The 22,654-nt window shown below is 40.6% G+C and overlaps 1 protein-coding gene across 1 annotated transcript in view; it reads left to right on the top strand.

The window, feature by feature from the left end:
* The window catches only part of slc2a9l2 (solute carrier family 2 member 9, like 2), a gene marked incomplete at both ends in the record, with an annotated part of 129,885 nt that overhangs the window by 65,457 nt on the left and 41,774 nt on the right, over positions 1-22,654 (top strand). Inside the window, 2 exons of the mRNA XM_080000966.1 lie at positions 6,978-7,165; positions 11,022-11,132. Coding sequence (XP_079857092.1) covers positions 6,978-7,165; positions 11,022-11,132 — 299 coding nt within the window. The remainder of the gene's footprint in view (positions 1-6,977; positions 7,166-11,021; positions 11,133-22,654) is intronic.

Genomic DNA, 22,654 nt, shown 5'->3' with positions numbered 1-22,654 from the left:
TCCGCTATGTGTTTCTTCAAACAAAACAAATAAAAATGCTGTGTTTTTATGGTAGTTGTATTTATTTATTTTATTTTATTTTCCGACATTTACATGAAACAAAAAAGATGCGAGAGTGCGAGAGTCTCGGTGTGTTGGTGGTGCAGAGTCCTGTTTCCCAGTGTGCTTTTTTGTTTTTTTGTTTTTTTTCTCAGTCAGTGTCCATAACAATAACAGGATTAAACAGATAGAAGCTTACAAAATGTAAGCCAGCCAGTTGACAGCCGAATTGCAACCAGCTTCTAGCCAGTTTCCAGCCAACCACCAGGCGGCTCCCAGCCGGCTGCCAATCGGCTGGAATACCCCCCCCTCTCATGTGTCCTGACAGGGCGTGTTTAATTTCAACTGTAAACACGGCCATTCATTCAATTGCCGTGTGTCACCATGAGATGGCGCCAAGTTTACAAAAACACAATCACATTTCAGAGAGAGATTTCTGATTTTCACCCCTAACCCTAACTCATTACGACTATGACTACGACTACGACGTTACAACTCGAGACATTCTCTTTTGAATCCTGACCAGGGGTCATCTTTCAAAGTTCAAGTTCAAGTTTTTTTGTCATATGAATGAAAAGGCTAATTAAGCATTAGCCTTTTCATGCTTTATTTTTATCTACATGTTGCACAGCTCTTTAATTAAAAAATGGAAGCTGTTTTTTTTATTTACATTTTTTAAATTATAAAGTTCAATAGCTTTGTAATGAGAGTGCTCAAACTAGGTCTATGTAATTATAGTTTCAAGTTTATTGTCAAATACTTGATAACAATGCAAACATCTTTAGCAGTTCTGAGATTCTTAGTCTATTTTTAAAGTTGCCAAGTGTGTTAATTTATAGGTTCTAATCTTTGGCCTTTTGATTTCAAAATGAGGGTTTTTGAACTATCACATTTTTATTTTAGTTAAAATAATTATAAAATATCACAACAAATTTCTGCATTTGAGCTTCTCTGTCGGAGAAACGGACCCCCATCACCCCCACCCACCCATCAACAATGTGTTGATGGGTGGGTGGTGTTAGAAATCAACCAATATAAGTAAATTGAATAAAATCAACACCAGGGATATAATAATAATTTGTACAATTGTTAGAGAGACTAAACAGTCCATGGATCCCACTGAACACTCAAGATTGTTTTACTGTTGATAGTTTAAACTCCATGGTTTACTTAATGGATTATTTGCCAGCTATTAATTACTCCTACTGTAATGCCTCAACCATGTATTAAACATATTTACTCAATTAGTTGCACTGGTTTCAATATGTTATTAGTAAGGTAGTCAAGAAAAAACTATTACTGTCATGATACAGTCTTGTGAACCCAAATACAGGACACAAAGGTGGCACAAGAGTAGGTGCAAGGATAAAGGGTTTATTGAAGAACAGGCAGGGGTCAAAACCAGGAGAACCTTCTAGTCATGGAAGGCAAACTTATTGGCAGGGAACCAGGGTGCTGGGGAACAGACAAAGAATCAGGGTCCAGGAACAAGCAGAGAATCAGGAAAACAACCAGAGAATCCGGGTCCAGGGAAACAAGCAGAGAATCAACACAGTAGTTACGACACTGGATACGACCGAGAATACCATACAACGATATGACAAAGACAGAGTTAATGGGGAACAGGTTAAATACAGGAGGAGTTATGTGGAAGAGAGGGGCCAAGATTGCGGAATGTGGACAGGTGTGCAGTCTCAGGGATGTGGAACCAGGGATGTTTGCTCCAGGGAGCAAAACATCCATCAGGTGAACGGCCTGGGAGCAGGAACCCTGCCTATCTCAGCCTTTCGGAGCAATCCACTGCAAAGCCCTCCTTCGCAAGAGGCTCTGGGGTATCACTGCTCAGGTCAATGTCATAAATCCTGTAAGACATAGGCAAGCTCTTAATGAGACTGTATTACCCCTGCAGAATATGTAAGTTGCTGATGGAATTTCCTCACCCACTTTTAAGTCAAAAAAGATGATCAATCTGTTTTGAGAGCCAAATGTTCTACATTCCAAGTAAGGACCAGCATTTTATTTGCATGGTTGAGGCAGCAAGCCAAATTCGAGAGATATAATATCCGCGTCTTAAGTGTGTAGGGCCGCTGCCTCCCCCGAGTGTCTGCATATTAGATACTTGTCCAGATAAGAAAACAATTGTATGGCCATATTTCTAATGGGGGTTAGAGCTCCTTCTACACATTTACTTAACAGCCTCACTGTGAGAAATGTCAATGTCAGATAGACTTCAGCCAGATAGGTGAACATGAGGAACTCCTTGTGAGGCGGATTAATGCTTATCTGAAAATAAGTGTCTCGCAAATCCATTCTGCTGGATGAATGGAACAAAAAAAAATGTTTTTCTTATTTATTCTGAACTTGGCATTTAAGACAATGCCAGAATTGAATATAGCTAAGTCCCCTTCTTTGCAATGTGAAAATATGGGAATAGAAACACTGATTCTTCTCATCTTTCAGTACAACTTTCATTCCCCCTTTACTCATGTCATCACCCAAAGCCTGGGCTCAGTCCCCGTTGGCAATGGTAAAGTACAAATTGCTGTTGATATCCACAGCTTAATTAGATTAGCACCCAGGAATGAACTAAGCTTACGTGCATTTATTCCTGTGGTTCACCAGTGACATAAAGGCAATGTATTGTGGTATTTTTGTGGCGTGTGTGTTGCACTGCTCTGTTTATTTTACTTTAAAATGAAAATACTGTGTCATTGGCATGATGTTTATTACAACAGGGGATGCTAAATTGAAAAAACATGTGAAATGATGTTAGTGAATGGTGCTTGTTAACTACGGTTAAAGTTGAGGTCACTTGGAAAACTGCTGTGAACGGGGAAAACATAGTGGGCCATTGCATAGTTAACAAGGGACTTCATGCTCATTCATCTGTCTCTCTCTTGACAGGAAAAGGGGATTAATTTGTTCCCTGGGAGGGGGCAGACCAAAGATCTCTGTTGAGTGCTGCTGGCTGACCCTCTGCAGCAACAGGGTCTGCCTGATAGACTTTGGAAAACAGTCTATGAGACATAGCGTCTGTGAGGACACCCATTGACTTCTACAGAGATGATTTGAAGCCTCAAGTTTGGGTTTATATTTGCGTTTGGGTTTACGTCCATTCTTAGCAGGAAACAGAGTAATTTCTAAACTTAGACAGAGCAACAAGGACTTGCTATGCTGAGGTGAGCGGATTGAAACCACCACACAGTTGGAGGAAGGAAGACCCATGCCGACCTTGCTTGAACATGAATGAGAAACCTGACTATCAAGGCAATTATACCACTAAATAGAACCCTCTTTCACCCTTAAAATAAAATATTTTCGTAACATTAGATTTTTGTCACAATAATTTAAACAAATCACAACCAAGTAAATGCGCCTATTAAAACCCTCAAGTCTTGTGGACAAAAATATTGACCTTGTATTTCTAGCGAGAAGTGACTTCATTTTCCATTGAGTTCCATTTAGTCTGAGGTTTTCTGAAGCCAACATCAAGCTGCCATTGAGGAACTGCATTTTAAATCACTGATGCACTGGCTTCAACGACCTCTTCAAACAGTCCTTTTTCCTCTTACAAGTTAAAAGGGCCATCAGGTATCACCTAGACTGAGCAGGTTATCCTATTTAAGCCTATCCGTAATATTTATTCCGTCACATTGGTTGAATCTCTGAGGTTGGAAAGATTCAGTCAAAGTGATCTCTCATCCGCGAGGCCCATGAAAGCCACAGCCCTGTACTGCAGCCCAGGAATCAAATCTGTTATGACACAAATCACCTCCCAAATGGGCTGGTAGGACCTACACCCACCCATCATCCGAGGAAGCAGACATCCGTGTGACCACCTTGAGTTTTTTAAAGGACAAAACATTAACAATGGAACACTATAGGAACTACAACTGCATTGGAAAATGTGTCTTCTTCATCAAGTTCAAGAAACCAGCCTTCAGTTCAGTGTTATGGTAAAATTTTTAGTTAGTGTCTCCATAGCCAAATGCTGACATTGCCGCTGTTTTTCTTTAAGTTTTGAAAGACAATCATGTTTTATTCTGGCATAAATATAATAATTGTACTTTTTGAGTTCAAGTAGTTCCGCATGAGTTTTGGAACACAGTGTGCTTTCCAACATATGATTCTAAGACAGCGCAAATTCAAGTTGATCACCATTAAGAACACATACATAAACAGTACATACGGTCAGACATATATGCAGTGAAATGATGTGACACCCGGTGATTACGCACAATAAGCTCTGTAAGCTGTAAAAATACAAAAAATACTAAAATGTGCGTAATCGACACGAGGTGCTCGCGCAGGCGGCCGCAAGGGGCGGCGCCACAATCGCGATCCTGGGTCACATCCATAAAATGAACCCAGACCTCTCTAAGGCAACCCAACTTGCTATGTATGTACAGTATGTATGTATGTATGTATGTATGTATGTATGTATGTATGTATGTATGTATGTATGTATGTATGTATGTATGTATGTTTAGGATTATCTACCTCTGTTAAGCACTTTATGATGTCCCTGCTCTTGAAAGGTGCTATGCAAATAAAGTTACTTACTTACTCTAATCTCACCCCTCCCATCCCAGGTATTATGAGACAGAAGGTATTACTTTATATCAAAGTTCAATAATGTCAGTTTAAAAGGTAATATATCACTTTGCTTGCTGTTTTCAATGTTTGGAAAAACCCACATTCTATCATGCTTGCATGAATTATGATAAAACAATTTTGGGGATGAAAGCAGGGTAGTTCAGAGGGTGGGATTGATCGGAGATTGACAGGCCTGACAAGCGAGAGGCACAAACAAATATTACCCAAATATTATTTTCTTCTCATTTATCTTATCTATTAATCCTTACATTCTGTCCTTAAATATTTGATCATAGTATTCTGTCTGTACAATTATCAATAATATTTCTAGTCTTTGCGCTAACAATTTTTATGGTACTACGTTCTATCATATCGGCATTAAGCATTGTCTTATATTCCACTTATTCCCTTTTTGTTAACTCTGTTAATGCTATGTAAACAATAACCCTATGAACGACAGTTCTGAACGTCAACAAGTTTAAGATGGACTTTCCATAGACTTCTAATACTAGGATGTATTAGTGACAAATATCACTCAATGAAGTGTAGCATACGGATCTTGTTCGTTCTGGCTTATTTAAGCAGCCACATTCACCTACTGTGTTTGCTTTGCTTCCGGTGTTTTGCCACCTGCCCTGCATCCACTTGTCCAGCTCTACATCAGGTGGAGAATTCAAGCTCATCACTCTCTTATTTTTTGGCTCCACAAGTAGGCCTATGATTGCTCAAACCTAGCACAGGAGCCATGAGAAGTAGAGCCCAGATGCCAAAGTCAAACAATACATACCAAGGGTTGTCTGTCAGAACGACTATTCAATTCATTCACTATTCATGTATTATTCAAAGGTTACCCTGCAGGATGACATTGAGGTTAGACTGTTCATCAGTATAATATCTACATGATACTGTTGAATACATGCTATTTAACATCATATTCATATTCAGACACATTGTGCTCTGTATTGTTGAAACTTCAGATGTTCAGACCCTCACACCGTTCAAATATGTTATGTGACGTACAAAATTAGTTCCTTCTTTTCATAAAGCATTTCATCTTGATCTCAAAAGCATTTATTTTTACCTTCCTTGGAGTGTCTGCCGACCCACCGCCTGCATCATCAGCTCTGAGTTATTTCCCTTTCGTGATTTATCCATGTAAATAACAAATTCATATCGAAAATCTGCCACATCTTTGGGGTTTTCAAACGCATCACCGTTTTCTGGTTTTTGGCATCCACAAACATACACACTGAAACATACCGCGCCATCAATTCCCATCACAGAAAGAGGAGTAGTGTGTTTGGTCCTTCCTGGTGGTCAGCTGAAGCACTTCTTGTTTGAAAAGTGACCTTGTGCGTGAGATTTCACAGATTTAAATGTGAGTTGTGTGTGTGTGTGTGTGTGTGTGTGTGTGTGTGTGTGTGTGTGTGTGTGTGTGTCTCCCCGTTATTTGTCTTGGACAGCAAGAACCTCAAAGGTTGAGGAGGTTGACAAGGCACACATCTGTCCTTAAGGCTTTTGAGAGAGAGAGGGGAGCTTGAACAAGGACTTGAGATCTGGAGCTGTTGACAGAGACACCTTGGCCCTGTCTCCTCCACTGGTAGAAATAATAATGCTGGACCCAAAATACATAAAGTGCCTGGGTCCTTTTAAGCCTGAGGAGGAAACTGTCAGAGAACGTTAAGTGCAGCCAGGGAAAAAATACCAGCTGACCTCCAGGAGAAGGTCATGCTGTCATGCCCTCCACTTCTGCCTCCTCTTCCACCTAGCCTGCAGCCAGTCTCTCTGTCTACCTCTCCCTCCCCTGTGTGTCTGTGTGTGTGTGTGTGTGTGTGTGCGTGTGTGTGTGTGTGTGTTGTGGGCGTGGCTGCATTCTCCGGTACTCTCCTGATGACGTCATTCACCTCACCTGTTCTTTCTACTCACCTGCGGTTCATCTACTCATCACCTGGCAGGATATCCACCCTGGCTTTCCATCCGCTCATCGCGAGATCGTTGCTGGAACTACCGAGTTCCAGTTGTCCCAGTTACCAACGCTCCAGTTCTCTGCTTGCCTACCTGTCCTCGTATAGGAAGAACTTATTTTGTTTTCTTTATATTATTTTTATTTATTTACATCTTTACATCTTTATATTATATTTATTTGAAATGACATCCACTAAGCCACAACACCCTCCTTGAACCGTTCTCTTATCGGAAGAATAGGTTAATAAACAGCGTTATTGATTAGTCAATTTGCAATTCCTATTCCCTGCATGGGAAAAGTGGTTATTTTTAAAGATAATTAAATACTGTGTGTGTGTGTGTGTGTGTGTGTGTGTGTGTGTGTGTGTGTGTGTCAGCCTTCCAGAGGTTCCTGGGGAAGACAGACGTGTCCAGAGAGCTGGAGGAGGTCTACGTGGAGTGCCGGGCGCACAACAACCTGCAGCGCGTCTCCATTCCGCAGCTCCTCAGAACCCAGACGGTCCGGCTGCAGCTCGTCACCGTCATCGTCACCATGGCCTGTTATCAGCTCTGCGGCCTCAATGCCGTAAGCCAATGCCTTTCATGAACTCTATCATGGTATTCCGGTTTAATACTGATATTTGCTACAGTCCGCCCGCCCTACCGTATCACCCTAATCATAATGGTGGATGGCTCCGGTAATACAGTACTCTGTTGATGCAAAGCTGTCACAACCGATCAAGATTTATTTTGCAATGTGATCAACAGTGTTTCCTACAATGTCGATAAGCCTTTCTCATTTTAATGACCATAAAGAAAAAAAAAAACTAGAGGGCAAACTGATAGGTGGACATTGTTGTCACCCGATGTTTGAAATGATGAATAACACAAGCACACCAACGAGATAGAGAGAGATATATATGTATATGAATGACCAAAAAAGGAAGTGTTTTTCTTCCAGTCCCTCATCGTCATTCAAACACTTACTCACTTCTGTCGACAAGCATTATGAGTTATCGGTTTTCCACGTCTATAAACTGAAGAATCTCCCCCATGCACATGAAAGATGTGTTGAACTTTAAGCGAAGGTTGAATGTAGGAGTTCTGCAGTAATTACCCATTAATAACTCCATGCACTAATCTATAGTGGAAAGAACGAAAGCCTTTATTGATAAAGAACCAGAAGCCTTTAAAGATAAAGAATAATGATGATTTCAGTTAATAAAACAGCTATGCTGATAAATCCTAGTACAGTATATGAATAGTAAAGTGAGGTTCAGAATTTCCGTTATTATTTTAAATGTATATTTTCAGTTTATATGAATCATTTTCATTTACTTGGGAATAGGGCTGGGTATTGTTAAAAAAGTTACGACTACAGTACTAAATATTATTACATTTCACTGCATATATGTATGGAAGTATGTATATGTATGTGACAAATAAAAATCTTGAATCTTGAATCTTGAATCTAATACTCTTAACGTACTGATACCAATAATTTACTTCATTATGTACTTTTTTTCTACTATATCCATCATGTGATGGTTGCTTAAATGCCACCACTCCTCCCCATCCAAATTTTTTTTACCAGGAATTCATTTTGAAAGTGTATTGAAATATTAATTCAATAACTGTACAATAAAGTATTTGGGCAGTGTCATTTTAAACAAATAGCCAGTACAGGAGGAATGATAACAGGGAGGAAAACCTCTTTCACTGTTCATATGGACCTGACTGTTGTTTTAAGACAGACCTAAAATATTGTGAACATATCCTTTAACACTGTTGTAGCTGCTGCCGCGGTAGTGAGCCACTCGCAGGTCGCATTATATCAAAGAACGCCTGCAAGTAAAACTGTACAAATAGTGATTTTTTTTTTTTCTAGGTCTGGGTACAAAAAGGATTGAAAGCAGGTATTGTTGGACTGGAGAAGTTTCGATACTACTTGGTATTAGGTCAATTCCGTCGATACCTTCAAGGTATTGCGTACCAGTCCTACCTGGGAAGCTGCTGCAAACAATTTGCTATTGACATGACGTGAGGGCTTAGGGAAACAGGACACAGGGAAAGACTTTTGATCTGTCTATGTCTCAGAATCAGAATTAGAATCCATCTATTTGTCCAAGTACATATTTACATACTGTATAAGGAATTTGTCTAATCTCTGACAGAAGATTTTTCTTGCCAAACTGCATCCTTATATGCGTCCTCACCATAACCGTCCCATAAAATAAGTGAATGGATGCATCATATTTTCCCATCTGAGCCGTGGAAATCCTCCTCGTCCGCCAGTGCAGAACGATGTCATCCTCTGCCTGTATTATGAATGCATAAAGTGCATCCGTAATGAACGCACCACGGATTATGCTTATATATTTGACGCTTGATGTGAACAGGAGCAATCTTTATGCATACAAAAATGAAATCGATGATGGCTCCTTGCCAACAAAGCCGCGCTTTGAGGTAGAATGGACGCAAGCATGGCTGAACAGAATTTGGAACTGTTATTGATACGAAACTCCCATTTCTGCTTAGCACCTATGTGTCTAAAACTCTTTGTATCTAATAAAAGTTCCTCACATATTAAGAATGAATGTTGGCTTCATATTAAACAGTTCAGAAGCCAACTTATTCAAAGAAAGTTCATCAAACAACTGATAAACCGGCAACTGTGGAAAATGAAACAGAAGATGTTGCGGTTCTTGGATTACTTGTCAAACTCTATAATCAGCAACAATGAGCTATTTTTACCTTTTCCTCTGACTGTTGCCTTTGTTGGCTGCCACAAGGGCCATTGGAGGGAATGCTTCAGGAAACAGTGCAGGGAATAGAGACTGGAGGAAAAGTGCAAGACAAAGACTTTGAAATGAAATTCCCGTCCTGAACTGGGGAGTTTCTTCCACTGCAGGGCTTTTATAACCCTTGTTGTTTTCTTGCCATTGGTATTCATGCCAGCCTCTTTCCGTCTAGTTTTCCTTTTTTTTTTATTTATGCCCCAGCTTATTGTTATTATTGAAGCCCATTTCAAATGCCAATGTGATGGGGTGAAAAAGGAAGATCCTGTAAGTCATTATAATGAGAAACGTTCTTAAAATAATTACTTAGTGTCTTAAAATAATGAGAAACTTTTTCAAAATCATGACAAAACTCGTCATTGGTTACAGACCAATGCAGAGTTTAGTTCCAAAATGGGAGAAACGCCACATTTTAATAATTGCTTTTGGTTATCAAAAGTTTATTGAACCTTTCATCATCTGCCTGCTACCCCTTCTGGGGCATAGGCCGTCAACAAGCGATCTCCAGGAATCTCTATCTTGGGCTGTCTTCTCCAGTTGGGTCCAGGTCATCTTCATGGTCTTGGTGTCTGCCTCCAGGTCTCTGCGCCAGGTGTTTCTTGGGCGACCCCTTTTCCGCTTTCCCTGTGGGTTCCATTTAAGGGCTTGTCTTATGATGGAATTTGTGGGCTTTCGCAGGGTGTGGCCTATCCAGCGCCATCGGCGCTTCTTAATTTCTTCTTCCGCGGGCAGCTGGTTTGTTCTTCCCCAGAGTTCAGTGTTACTGATGCTGTCTGGCCATCGAATGTGGAGGATCTTCCGTAGGCAGCTGTTAATGAAGACCTGTACTTTCTTGGTGGTAGCAGCTGTAGTTCTCCATGTTTCTGCTCCGTATAGGAGGACTGCCTTGACGTTGGTGTTGAAGAATCTGACTTTGGTGTTGGTGGTCAGTTCTTTGGAGTTCCAAATGTTCCTTAGTTGCACGAATGCTGCGCGTGCTTTCCTGATTCGTGATTTCACGTCTGCATCTGTGCCACCTTCCTTATCAATGGCACTGCCAAGGTAGGTGAAGGATTCAATTTCTTCCAGTGCCTCCCCCTCCAGCATGATTGCATCAGTGTTGGCTGCATTGATCTTGAGGATCTTGGTCTTTTATTGAACCTTTATCTGTGTACAAAATATTTCCAGTGTGAGATTCTGAAATATAACCTACATTTTATATGTGTTGCATCTCTCCACAAATCACGGTAGGATCTTGTACAGATGTATTTTCTCTCACTAGGCCACACATCCACTCTACAACTAAATAAAATAAGGGTAAAAATAAGATATTTCTTCCATATGTTTTGGTTCTTCTTTACTTCGGTGAAAGCTGCTGTGACCTCCATCTTTGTATTTATATAACTTTTTTTTTTTAAGCCGGCATTTGGATGCTTACTGCAAGTTAGTGTGGTCAGTTTGGGCAGAAATTTGCGATGTGAGGGATGTTTGGGTAAATATATAAATATTGCTATAAACAATTTTTTATGTGATCACCATGGACCTTCGTTTACTCAATCTCGATGTTTCACTGCTGAGCTGGAAGAAGAGCGTGAATGAATTTATTCCAATTTGTGTTGTTCCAATACACCTGAAATAAATCTTGACTGGTGTCATTTCTTTCAGATCTGGTACTACACCAATGGGATTCTGCGGGACGCAGGCTTCGCTGAGAATATCATCCCCTACATCACTCTGAGCACGGGCGGCATAGAGACTCTGGCCGCCATCGTCTCGGTGAGTAACCACAGTGACAAGTTCCCAGGATGGTCTGGTCAATACACCGACTCCTTACGTTACTACTGAAACCAACACATGAAACACAATTTAAACAGTAATGCAATAAATAAGGGATAATGTATAGCCAGCTGGTCATTATCGCAAATAACTCAAAACAGGGTGATTAATAGGTTGATCACTTGGAAGGGTGTTATTTTGCGATAATAACCTGCCGATCTTTCTTATTGCATGGCACTTACTAGATAAAATACATTCAGACAGAATATTGATTTGAAATGATTTTATAACTGGCATGCCTAGTTTAAGAGCTTCCACTCCCTACAAAATTAACAACTTTGCTCTACATATTACTAACCTGTCTGCTGTTATTAATGAGAAATTCGGCATATCATCGCATTTGTGTCTTGAAGTGTTCCATTTTTATTCCGGTATCACACACATGCATTTCTCGGACTTTCTTCATGTTGGACCGAACAACATTTAAACCAATAAATGTTTTACTTTAGAGGGGGGGGGGGGGGCGCAGATATGTGCAGTGCACCCTCTAGTTATTAATACTTAGAATTTAACTGTACATTAACAAATGCAACAAAGGGTATATGTGGTGTATTATGGAATTTCTTATTTTTTATTTTTGCCCCAGACCTCCTCAAAAACTAACCACTTCCCTGATGACAAAAGTACACTACTGCGGGGAGGTGGGGGGGTGGGCCATGGGTGTATTCAAATTTAAAATGCATGGGTTTAAATTTCGTTGTCTAGCACAAAAAAAGGGATAGTGGTTTAGCTTTTTGTGCTCATATTCGTGAAAATCTATCTATTGAATGGTCTATTAAATTCAAGGTTGGGTGAGAATAGGGCTATAGGGTTATAACCTCCGTATCAGATTCATTCATAGATACAATTTAACTGTATATAAATATCAGTGTTTATTTATGATATACTATGTGTATAACTCGCATGCTGAAAATTTGAATGTACCCATCAGCCATTCCGGTCAACATTTCCATCCTAACAGCAGGAACCACCAATTAGAGACCTCCCTGTTACACTTAGGATTATAGGTAGTGTAGTACTTCTCCATGACATCGCAAATAAAACATGTTTTTCTAAAAACAAGGTTGATATCATACAGACTTGTGGCTTCTACAGGAGAAAAAACAAGTTATTATATACATTGCTTAATATTTATGCAATTATTTATAAACCTTTCAAACCCTTACCATAGCCAACTACAAAAACTACAATTCTATGCCATTTTATTATGCATCTTGATGCAATGGCCTCATAGGTAAGGATGGCAATAACGTATTTCATCAACCCTGTTACCCTAACCTGCTTTCACACATGGACTCTTGACATTGTCCGGGTAATCAGCTCCGGACATTGTCAGGAGTTGCCCTTTCACACATGTAGCACACAACCAGAGATTGTCCGTGTCAAACACATTCACACCTACTGGAAATACTCAATTTGGTTTAGGCGTGGGGCGATTGTGACGCATGACACTGCTGTGGACGATTCTGCATTGATGCAGTGACAGAACATAATCGGGAGATTGGAAGTATAATTAGGCCTACATGAAAAAAAAAAATACCCAGACTCTACTATTCATTTCTAATGAACAGAATTTACTGTGATTAAAATAACAGCCTACCTGCGATACCATGGGTTGACAAATCCATACAGGACGCACAGAACAGGCGCACCACTGCTTACGCCGCGTCGTGGCTCATGTCGGGGAACATGGACGATTACAGAGCGGAGGAGGGCTATGAAAGAGGCAAAGGGTCGGTACAGGGAAATAGTGGAGTCTCAGTTCCAGCTGTCTGACACCGGATACATGTGGCATGGATTACGGACTACAGAGGCAGCGCTACCACCACGGTGAATGCTGATGTTTTCGCATTAGCCCACTGTGAGCATAACAGAACCGAATTCCGCCGCTGGAGTGAGCGCGCTGAGCCAGGTGAACACCAGAAAAGCATCCGGTCTGGACGGCATTCCTGGACATGTTCTGAAGACTTGTGGCGACCCGCTTGCCCCAGTGTTCACCATCATATTCAATCTCTTCCTGGCACAGGCCTTGGTGCTGATGGTTGATTTAGTAAGCTTGGACTGGACGACTGGACTGAAGTGACAAAGACAGTGATTAGAAGATGAGTATTTATTAAGTGCTGGTATAAAGTTTTAAGAACATGCACCAGGGGTCTGTTCTAGAAGAGAGCAACGATCTCTTGGGCCGGCTGGCTATATAGTCTCTGTGGTTGCCTTTACCACAGTGCATGTGTGAAAGCAGCTCTAGAATGGTACGAGGGTACAACGACAATCTTGTATCCAAAGCGCTGTCGTACAATCTGCGGAGGGCGGTGAAGGACACTAAACAGATGTACAGGGACACAGTGGAGTGAAAGATGGAGCAACGGGACACCAGACGCTTGTGGAAGGGGCTGCGGACTATTACCGAAAATAAGAGCAGCCTCTCCCCAGCCATGAGTGTTGACGCCTCCCTAGGAGGACACCAGGAAAGCTGTGGGCCCAGATGGCATATCTGGTCGAGGACTGAAGACCTGTGCTAACCTCCTAGCCCTGGTGCTAACTAGGATATTCAACGCCTCCCTGTACTGAACTGTACTGCTCAGGACAGGCGGGCCCTGCAGAGGGTGGTGAGGTCAGCCCAACGTACCACTGGAACTACCCTCCCGTCCCGGCAGTACTTATACACCAGGGGGTGTAGTAGCAGAGCCCGCAGGATCATGAAGCATCCTCACCTTCCCAACAATGGACTGTTCCAGCTGCTGCGGTCAGGCAAGCGCCTCCGCAGTCACACAGCGAGAACAGAGAGACTGAGACAGAGTTTTTTTCCCGCAAGCCATAAGAACTGTCAATGCTGACCTCATCAGGGGTCCTCACTGACACTCTAAGCCCCACTGCCTTACTGTACTGTATGTAGCATACTGTATCACTGTTCTGGGTTACTGAATACTGCGCTGTATTGCTGTTGGTTTCGGTGTTATTGTATTGCTGTGTCGTACTGTTGTATACTGGACTGTATATCTCCACACACGCTACCTCACTTTATTCACATGCCACTTTATTGCACATATCTGTATATACATAATAGCCAAATCCCATACATACAAGCCTATTCCCTTTACTTCTATTTTGTACCTCCTCTCTGTCGTACCTTTTTGAGTCTTATTTTGTTTTATTTTATATTATTCTATTCACTAACTACATTACGTTTTAGGAATCAGTTGGTTTTAGTTAGGTAGAAATTGCGTTAGCTATTGTGTTCTGTTTAGAATTTATTGTGCATAATTTCAGGGTGCATTGCAATGACATTTCACTGTATATATCTATGGACGTATGTGTATGTACAGTATGTGACAAATAAACCTCTTGAATCTTGTGGGTAGACGGTTAAAGGGTTGACAAATGTTATCGGCAGCCATTACTAGCCATGTGTTAAAGGTCATGACACCACATGTTGTGCATTCATTAGAGGTTTAAATGTTATATATGTACGTTTAAAATTTCGAAACAAAGGCTTTTTAATGTGTGCTTTTGTGACAACGGGGCAGACACACTTGTCCCCCTCTGTCAAACATTGCATAATTCAAAGAAAAATTATTAAGAGAAGAGGGCACTAACTAGTCATGAATTTCTTAAAAGGCAGACGATTTCACTTCCTGGAAATGATGCAACTTTTGGAACTGTCCATTTTCTCTGAAGGGGTATTTTCATAAAAAGGCCCCAGGTCATGTTGACCTGGGGCTTCCAGTAAACTTTTACACATATTAAGAATAAAACCCATTCATGAGTAATAAAATGAGACTTGATGTCGCTTTATATACGTTTAATTCTATCCAGAGGTATTATTTAGTCTCCTCACATAGTGAGTCTTTGTCTTTATCTTAATTGCTTCCTTTTATCTCCAGCCAAGTAATCCTCCCTGCTTATCAAATAACTAGATTATGAGCTATTAAATGCAGTGTACCTTGAAGCTTTGTTGTGTTTCTTTATTACAACAGTCTAGCAAATGTAGATGCAAGCTTGGTTTATGCTTTATTTACTTTTGGTCAACCAGAGATTTAGATAGGTATATGGAATAATGAATAATGCTCAATTCCCATTTCAGAACTTACTCTTACAAATACATTTTCATTCTGTTTACTTTTTTCTTTCTGGTTCTAAAAACGCCTTTGTTGAGGGGACTAGAAAGAGAACAAGTTTCAGGAGGGAAGTTCAAATGCAACACTCTGCAAATACAGTTTGCAATGTTTTCGGTCAAACTCTCTTCAGGATGTTTCTTCTATGCTTGTTTCTCAAAACCAACATGTATGTGTATTTACCAGGTCAGGTTTTATTTTCAAGTCCTTGAATGAGTGAAAAAAATTGTTGGTTCACTTGTGCCAGATAATGACTATTCATAATGGTTTTTAATCGTTGACTATTAAGCCGATTCTCAAACTATGACATTTGATGACGTTTGAATCAGTTTCACTCAGCTAAATGCAGAAAATGGCCCTTTTAGTTTTTGTAATCTCTGTATATAGTATCATTTCAAGGATTAGGAATAATTGCATGATTTAGTTTATATTTTGATCCACATATGATCCATTAATAATTGTCCGTGTTGATAATGCAGCACATCTATGGGGATTATAACAAAATGAGACGCTTGCATTTAATGAGAATTGCTATGACAGATAGTCCATAATGAGGCTTTATAAAAAATGTTTTTGAATTATTATGGAAATCATTATAGACCATCATCCATTATCCCTGTGTACATACACTACTATTCAAACAATAGTTGTAATCCTCTATGATATAATTATGATTTTTTTACAAGTATGATTGTATTGACACTCGAGTGATTTATACTATATATATACTTTATACACTATATACTATTCATTTATACTTCACTTTATATAAAGTCACAAATTAATAAATGATTGAGAATTACATTTTCAATGCTTCTTGAAACATTGATAGTTGTCATCTCTCAAAGTTTTTGCATCACAATTTTCAAATGTAACACATTTTAATCGACTACAAATATCACTGAAAAGGAAATTTTGGTAGTAGTCTTAGGCCTTTTCCACACATGGATATTTTTTGAAAACATTTTTCCACCTGCCTTTTTGAAAATATCTCCGTCCACACCACCACACGAGAATGCAAAAATTATTGAAAACACCCACATAAGCATGCCAGGCCGATAAAACTGAGGACGATAACATTTTATCAAACACCACAGAAGAACACAGCACGTCACACAGCATGAGATTGATGGGCTTCTTCTTGAGCTGCAAATGCAAATAATACACAGCATGGCCTACTTTGGACCGCAGACAGAGATGTGGATTGAGAAGTATCGGGCGCAGTGTATTTATACGTGTCCGCACGACGGTGTAAAGAAAAAGAAACACTCGTTTGACTTGCAAACAAGTAATTAAACAACAGTGACCAGACATTTCGGTCCGTCCAGAACTGTCCCAGTTCAAGCTTTTTGTCCTGAGTCTCGACAAATATCTGTAAAACACTAAAATGTCTCAGTTTTCAACATTCACTACCTAATCGTCCCAGTTTTCACCACAATTAAAATACTACTACTACTAATAATAATAATAATAATAATTGTCCCCCATCCTGACGAAAATGACTATGGTGCGTACATAAGTGCATATATGTGCTTATGTAATTGGCTTGCTATGACATATTGGTCGGCATTAAACCACTGCTTGGGATGAATAATTAATTCATAAGCCATAGCCATAAATTGTGATTACTTGTCAAAGTCATGTTGATATCTATGGATCTTGGGTTATTACTTTACGCTTTGGCAATCAATTCCAGTCATCAAACTGCTCATTTCTATGCGATTATTATGCGTTCAATGCATTACCATACATTGAGGCTACTATTCATCAGATGGACACAGCATTGTTTATGTATTTGCATCATAGAGAATAAACCAGATATGACAATATCGCAGGTTTTGATATGTGCATATCTGTAGAATTAAGGTGCCCTTTTTCCATTAACTGTGTAAATGAAACCGTGGTGTTTTAATTAAATGCCACAGAAACATGAAAAAAAGAAATGAACAGAAGCCAAGTAAACATAAATAATACAACTATATTGTTACGTGACAGTATATCCTATTGATTATGCAACATTGCGATGATGATCCGTTAACTAAAAGGACAAGAAGATTACAGGTGATCTTGTACAATCACAACACAAGCACAACAATCTGTTAAATCATGTGCATCAACCTCAGTTTCCGATGTAAATAGTCTGAAAACCGACTGTGCAGTGCCAAGAAACGGTGAGATACTTTCTTCTTGACAATAGTCGACATCCTAAGGTGTTGTTTGTTGATATTTTCTCATGGTTTAAATGAGTAGGCTTGCTATTCCAAGCCTAATCCAAGGCCAAGGTTCTTTGTGCCATTTAAATGTATTTTTAAAGTGATTTACATATAAATATCATTTGTTTTCCCAGCAACTGTTACTGGCTGCCAAGCATTACAGTAAACAAATTGGATTGTATATTACTGTGTATCATGCATTATGTCCAAAGCTCACTCATCACTCCTTTTGTTCAGGTCTTCTGGTAGTTGGAAAAACAGGATTTCACTCAGTACAGTTTCCACACCTGGTTTAAGCAGTGCTCTGTGCGGGGGACACGCAGAATGAATAAGAAAAGCTATTCAAAGAAGTGGAAAAACAAGGGGTGCAGCCAACATGAAGCCAAGTTTATTAGTAGTATTTTAATTGTGGTGAAAACCGGGACGATTAGGTAGTGAATGTTGAAAACTGAGACATTTTAGTGTTTTATAGATATTTGTCGAGACTCAGGACAAAAAGCTTGAACTGGGACAGTTCCGGACAAACCGAAATGTCTGGTCACCGTTGTTTAATTACATGTTTGCAAGTCAAACGAGTGTTTCTTTTTCTTTACACGGTCGTGCAAAAGAAAAAGCCGGTGGAGGCAGTTGAGATGCTCTGTGCGATGTTCTGCTGGGAAACCTTGGGTCCTGGCATTCATGTGGATGTTACTTTGACACGTACCACCTACCTAAACATTTTTGGTAAACCAAGTACACCCTTTCATGGCAACGTTATACCCTGATGGTAGTGGCCTCTTTCAGCAGGATAAGGTGCCCTGCCACACTGCAAAAAATGTTCAGGAATGGTTTGAGTAACATGACAGAGTTCAAAGTGTCTACTTGGCCTCCAAATTCCCCAGATCACAATACAATCTATCATCTCTGGGATGTGCTAGAATAACAAGCCCTATCCATGGAGGCCCCACTTTGCAACTTACAGGACCTAAAGGATCTACTGCTAATTTCTTGGTGGTCTTGTGGAGTCCATGCCTCGACGTCTCAGAGCTGTTTTGGCTGCACAAGGGGGACCTACACAATATTAGGCAGGTGGTTTTAATGTTATGGCTGATCGGTGTATACACATACATATTTACGGTGCAAAGAAATTATTTCTGTGCACATTAAAAAAATTCCAACAGGACGCAGTGGTATATCTAATCTGCAGGTCCATCCACCATGTTTGGCCATTATCCAGTTTCTGTGACCCTCCTCGGTTGGAGCGCTGTAGGGTGAGCGGGTCCCAGGAGCCTGGAGGCTCCACCGGCAGAGAGAGCTAACGAACAGCTGCACAGATTTCGGCGGCACCCCTGCCCTTGGATTACCAAGGAGGAAAATACCCTTGGCTTCAAACCGGGCTTCACACCTTCTCACGCATTGTGACTTGTCAGTCAAATCTCAAGTGTCACATTCATAAACCTCCAGCTCAGTCTGAGCGTCGCCATTAGTCTGGAGCCGAGAGTGACAAAGGATTCACAAAGTGGCTTTGATAAATAAACTCAGAATGTAGTTGTGTAGAAAACAGTTTATGCTCTCAACTCATGGCCATCGTGTCATGTGATATTTATTTCGCTATTTGGAAGCAATCTCTGGACAAAATGCTCCCAAAAATGTCTGATTTTTTTACAAGCCACACCTTTCTGGTAGGGCAATGCTGTTGCTGTAGATTTATTTAAACTTCACAATATAGCAAAAGTAGAAAAAGTTAACAGGGTGAAAAACACATGATGTCATTGTAGAAATCAGAAATATCAAAGTGTTAAACTTCTGATCCTTGCAAATGCTTTTTTAATATTCTGACTGGAGGCTTTCAGCGGGGGAATGTCTTTCTGCGTGTCTGAAATCCATATCTTATAATAAGTAGGATAAATGTGTATAAATGTATGTTTTGCACACAATTCTATTGAATGTTGTGTTCTAGAACATTACTGCTAATAATGAAAAATTGAAAGCATCTGAAAAAAAACATTTAATGCTCCTTTTGTCGTATAAAGGACATTCCGCTCTTATACCCTAAATTTAAGTACTTGTGAAGGAAAGATCTGCAATTTCTAATGGCCTAATTTTTAGGTGGAAGGCTTTTCAAGCCACAACTGCATTAAGCAATATTCCTGCCAATAAAAGGGGCAAAAGTAAAAATTGTCGTGTTGACATCAGTCATCATTTCCTTGAATTTTGTTTAATGCAGTTTATGTTATCAACAGTCTTTGTTTTAAAGTATTTAGTAATGCTTGGTTTCAATCCATTTTTGAATACAGGTTATTTACACCTTTTAAATCATGTGAGGCAAAATGGAGGTTTATTTTTGGGTCGTATCTAATTGGGTTTATACATTCACCTTGACTACTAGTTAGTCAACTTGTTAGTAATGGCATATCAGCCTTCATAAAAAAAAACTTTATTCTGCCACATTTCCTCTGCTGGTATTGAACAGCATATCTAGGAAGGCCGGTTCTCTTCATACAGGGGCGGGTCACCCCCGGGATCCGTGCAAAGTTTGGGACCGTTGGGAGCAGCGGTGGTGTGCTCATTTCTCGAAAATATTGAAACTCAGTTGGGAGTGATTACCGGCTTATTTGCTTGACACAGTGTGCGGTTAATGACTTTTGGGACGAGATCAAGTACCATCATACACCCAGAAGACACCGTCGTACCTCCCCGTCCTTGCTCCTGGGAAATTAATATAAGATCTATGATTGTGAGTGGACTCATGAGTCTATGAGTGGCTTGGAGGGGAAAGCGGGGTTGTGACGGTCCTGCCGCAAATGAGAACATTACACATTATACTTATCACAGAGCGAGGACATTGAATATCACTAGAAGAGATGATGATTTCATCTTTTCCCGCTCGCTGTGTTGGGTTGGACACTTTTTCCACTGGAGTTGTGTTCGCAGTGGAAATGCTGGAAGAAAGCATGAAAGTCGAATACTCATGAAGTCCATGCTGGAAACCCATGAGCAAGAACTTTATTTTGGCCATTGATGGTGTTGCGGAATTTGCCTGTGTGAAGTATGGAGATACTTCATTTCTGAAATTGGCTGCCTATGTGAGGTGCCCCATTTAAAATGAATGGGGACGGTCGCATTAACAACAGCCATATGCTATCGATGTGCCTTTGGGGAGCACTGGGGTGTGAGATCATCCAGCTGTTCTGCAGGTCCTGATGCAACATTTACACGCACACACACTTCTTGGCCTTTACGTCTACTTATTTTCCACATAACTATGCCACCCAAACTATCCTGTGCGCTGCTTTTTCATGTTTTTAATTGGCCTAGCCAGGGACTGACCGGTGTTGTTATTTATATTCTGGTGGAGCTTTCCTTAAAATATGTAGTGAATATGTTTTGCTGGGTGCACAGTATGGCCCTAATTCTGTCACACTAGCTGATGTTTACGCAATGTACTGTAGCAGTCCCTCTCTTGTGTCCTGGGAAAATGACCACCAGCTGTCATACAATTCAACCGATTTTTTTTTTTTATCCATTTTTCTTTGAAAACTACATACAGAACAAGTTTTTTTATTTTAAATCTCTCCCAATCTTAATGCTCCCCTCTGACCTCCAGGTCTCCATTTCTCATTGTCCCACGATGCCGCCGGCCTCACACAGTAGTAGTAGCAGTTGACGCCAAATGGTCGGCGTAGCACGCTCTTAACATGCCCCATATGCCGCCCCACATTACATCACAGCCCTCCTCTCAATGCCGTCAAGCCATCGCCATCGTTCTTTAGGCAAAAGAAAGTAATCCAAAAAAATGGAGAGTAGCGTGCCGCAATATTATATATATAATATTATATATTTTTTAACGCTTATTTGCCAGTTGAGTGATGCCAGAGAACAATCAGAGCGCTGATGTCGGAGCACGCTTGTGAAAAAGCAGAGTGCTAATCGGTTGGTTGGTTTTCCATTCATGTCCCTTCCCAAAGGGCCTCACCAGGGACGGTGGCAAACTGCCACTGCAAGTGAAGGGCCAGTGGCGCCTAAAGCTAAGCCAGTTGTCTTTGATGCCTCATTTGCTTCCTGATGTAATAGAAAATGATAATGCATTTGAGCTCGACCGACAGCCAGGCCCATGAGCACTGCCGTGGCTTGTGTGGAGTCCTGCGCAGACTGGCAAATTGGTCCCTGTTCTCTTCATTTCGCTGCTGCAAGTCATTTAGTCCAGTTATTTTTGGTGTTATTTTGTGGCATTAAATCAAAGCAAGAAGCAGGTGGACCTAGAAACACATGCCTACGTTACGTTGTTACAGAATGTACACGAAGGAGCGAACAATGGTGCAGGAAAGGGAATTATTCTTTTCCCTCCTCTATGGTATGTCTCTTAGGTATTCATTATTTGCCCACCACCACACGCGCAGGACCCTCCTCTTTCTGCTTTCTGGCCGCCTTCACGAAACACCCACCCTCCTGCCGGATACCCCAGATCCACCTGGCTCTCCGTCTCACATTTAGAAAAGGGGGTTTTATGAGCCGTAGCCTTTCCACGTGTGTGGCGTAATGCTGGGGTGAGTGTCAATAGGAGAAAAGGATGAGTGCCTTATGGGAGTGCTGGGGTGTGAGCCGAGATCATCCGGCTCTCCTGCAGGTCCTGATGCAACATTTACACACACACACACACGCACACACACACTCACACACACACACATACATACCACACACACCTTCATTGCTCTCCATCCTCGTACTGAAACTCATTGGAAATAAATGTGTATGGAAATACCATTGACCTCTGACACAACCTTTTGAATTCCCGCTGGTTACGTCGGGAGGAGGAAAGTGCCATCAATGCTTTTGCAGCCGCTCGGATTTCACTTTGGCTTCTGTTCCCACGCAGGACACAGGAAGCCCCGCCAATTCTGGATGCAGGGCTGGGAAATATTTATGACAAGTTTTTCTTATATATAAAATATAAGAATATTTGATAATAGCGTGTAGGGGTGTTAAGGCTACCCAATTTAGAAATCTAGTATTTAATTAACTAAGAAAATGATTCTGTCATGAGCGTTGCACACACACACTCTGTAGCTCCAGTGCACTTAAGATAAAAAAATATGTCTGTTTTTTATAGAGGGAATACCCAAGCTGTTTCCTTTAGAATCATTATTTTATTAAA

This window comes from Zeus faber (assembly GCF_960531495.2).
Source record: "Zeus faber genome assembly, chromosome: 5".
Taxonomy (NCBI): Eukaryota; Metazoa; Chordata; class Actinopteri; order Zeiformes; family Zeidae; genus Zeus; species Zeus faber.
Note: the sequence above shows the minus strand (reverse complement) of the source record. Positions and strands in the feature narration are given on the sequence as shown.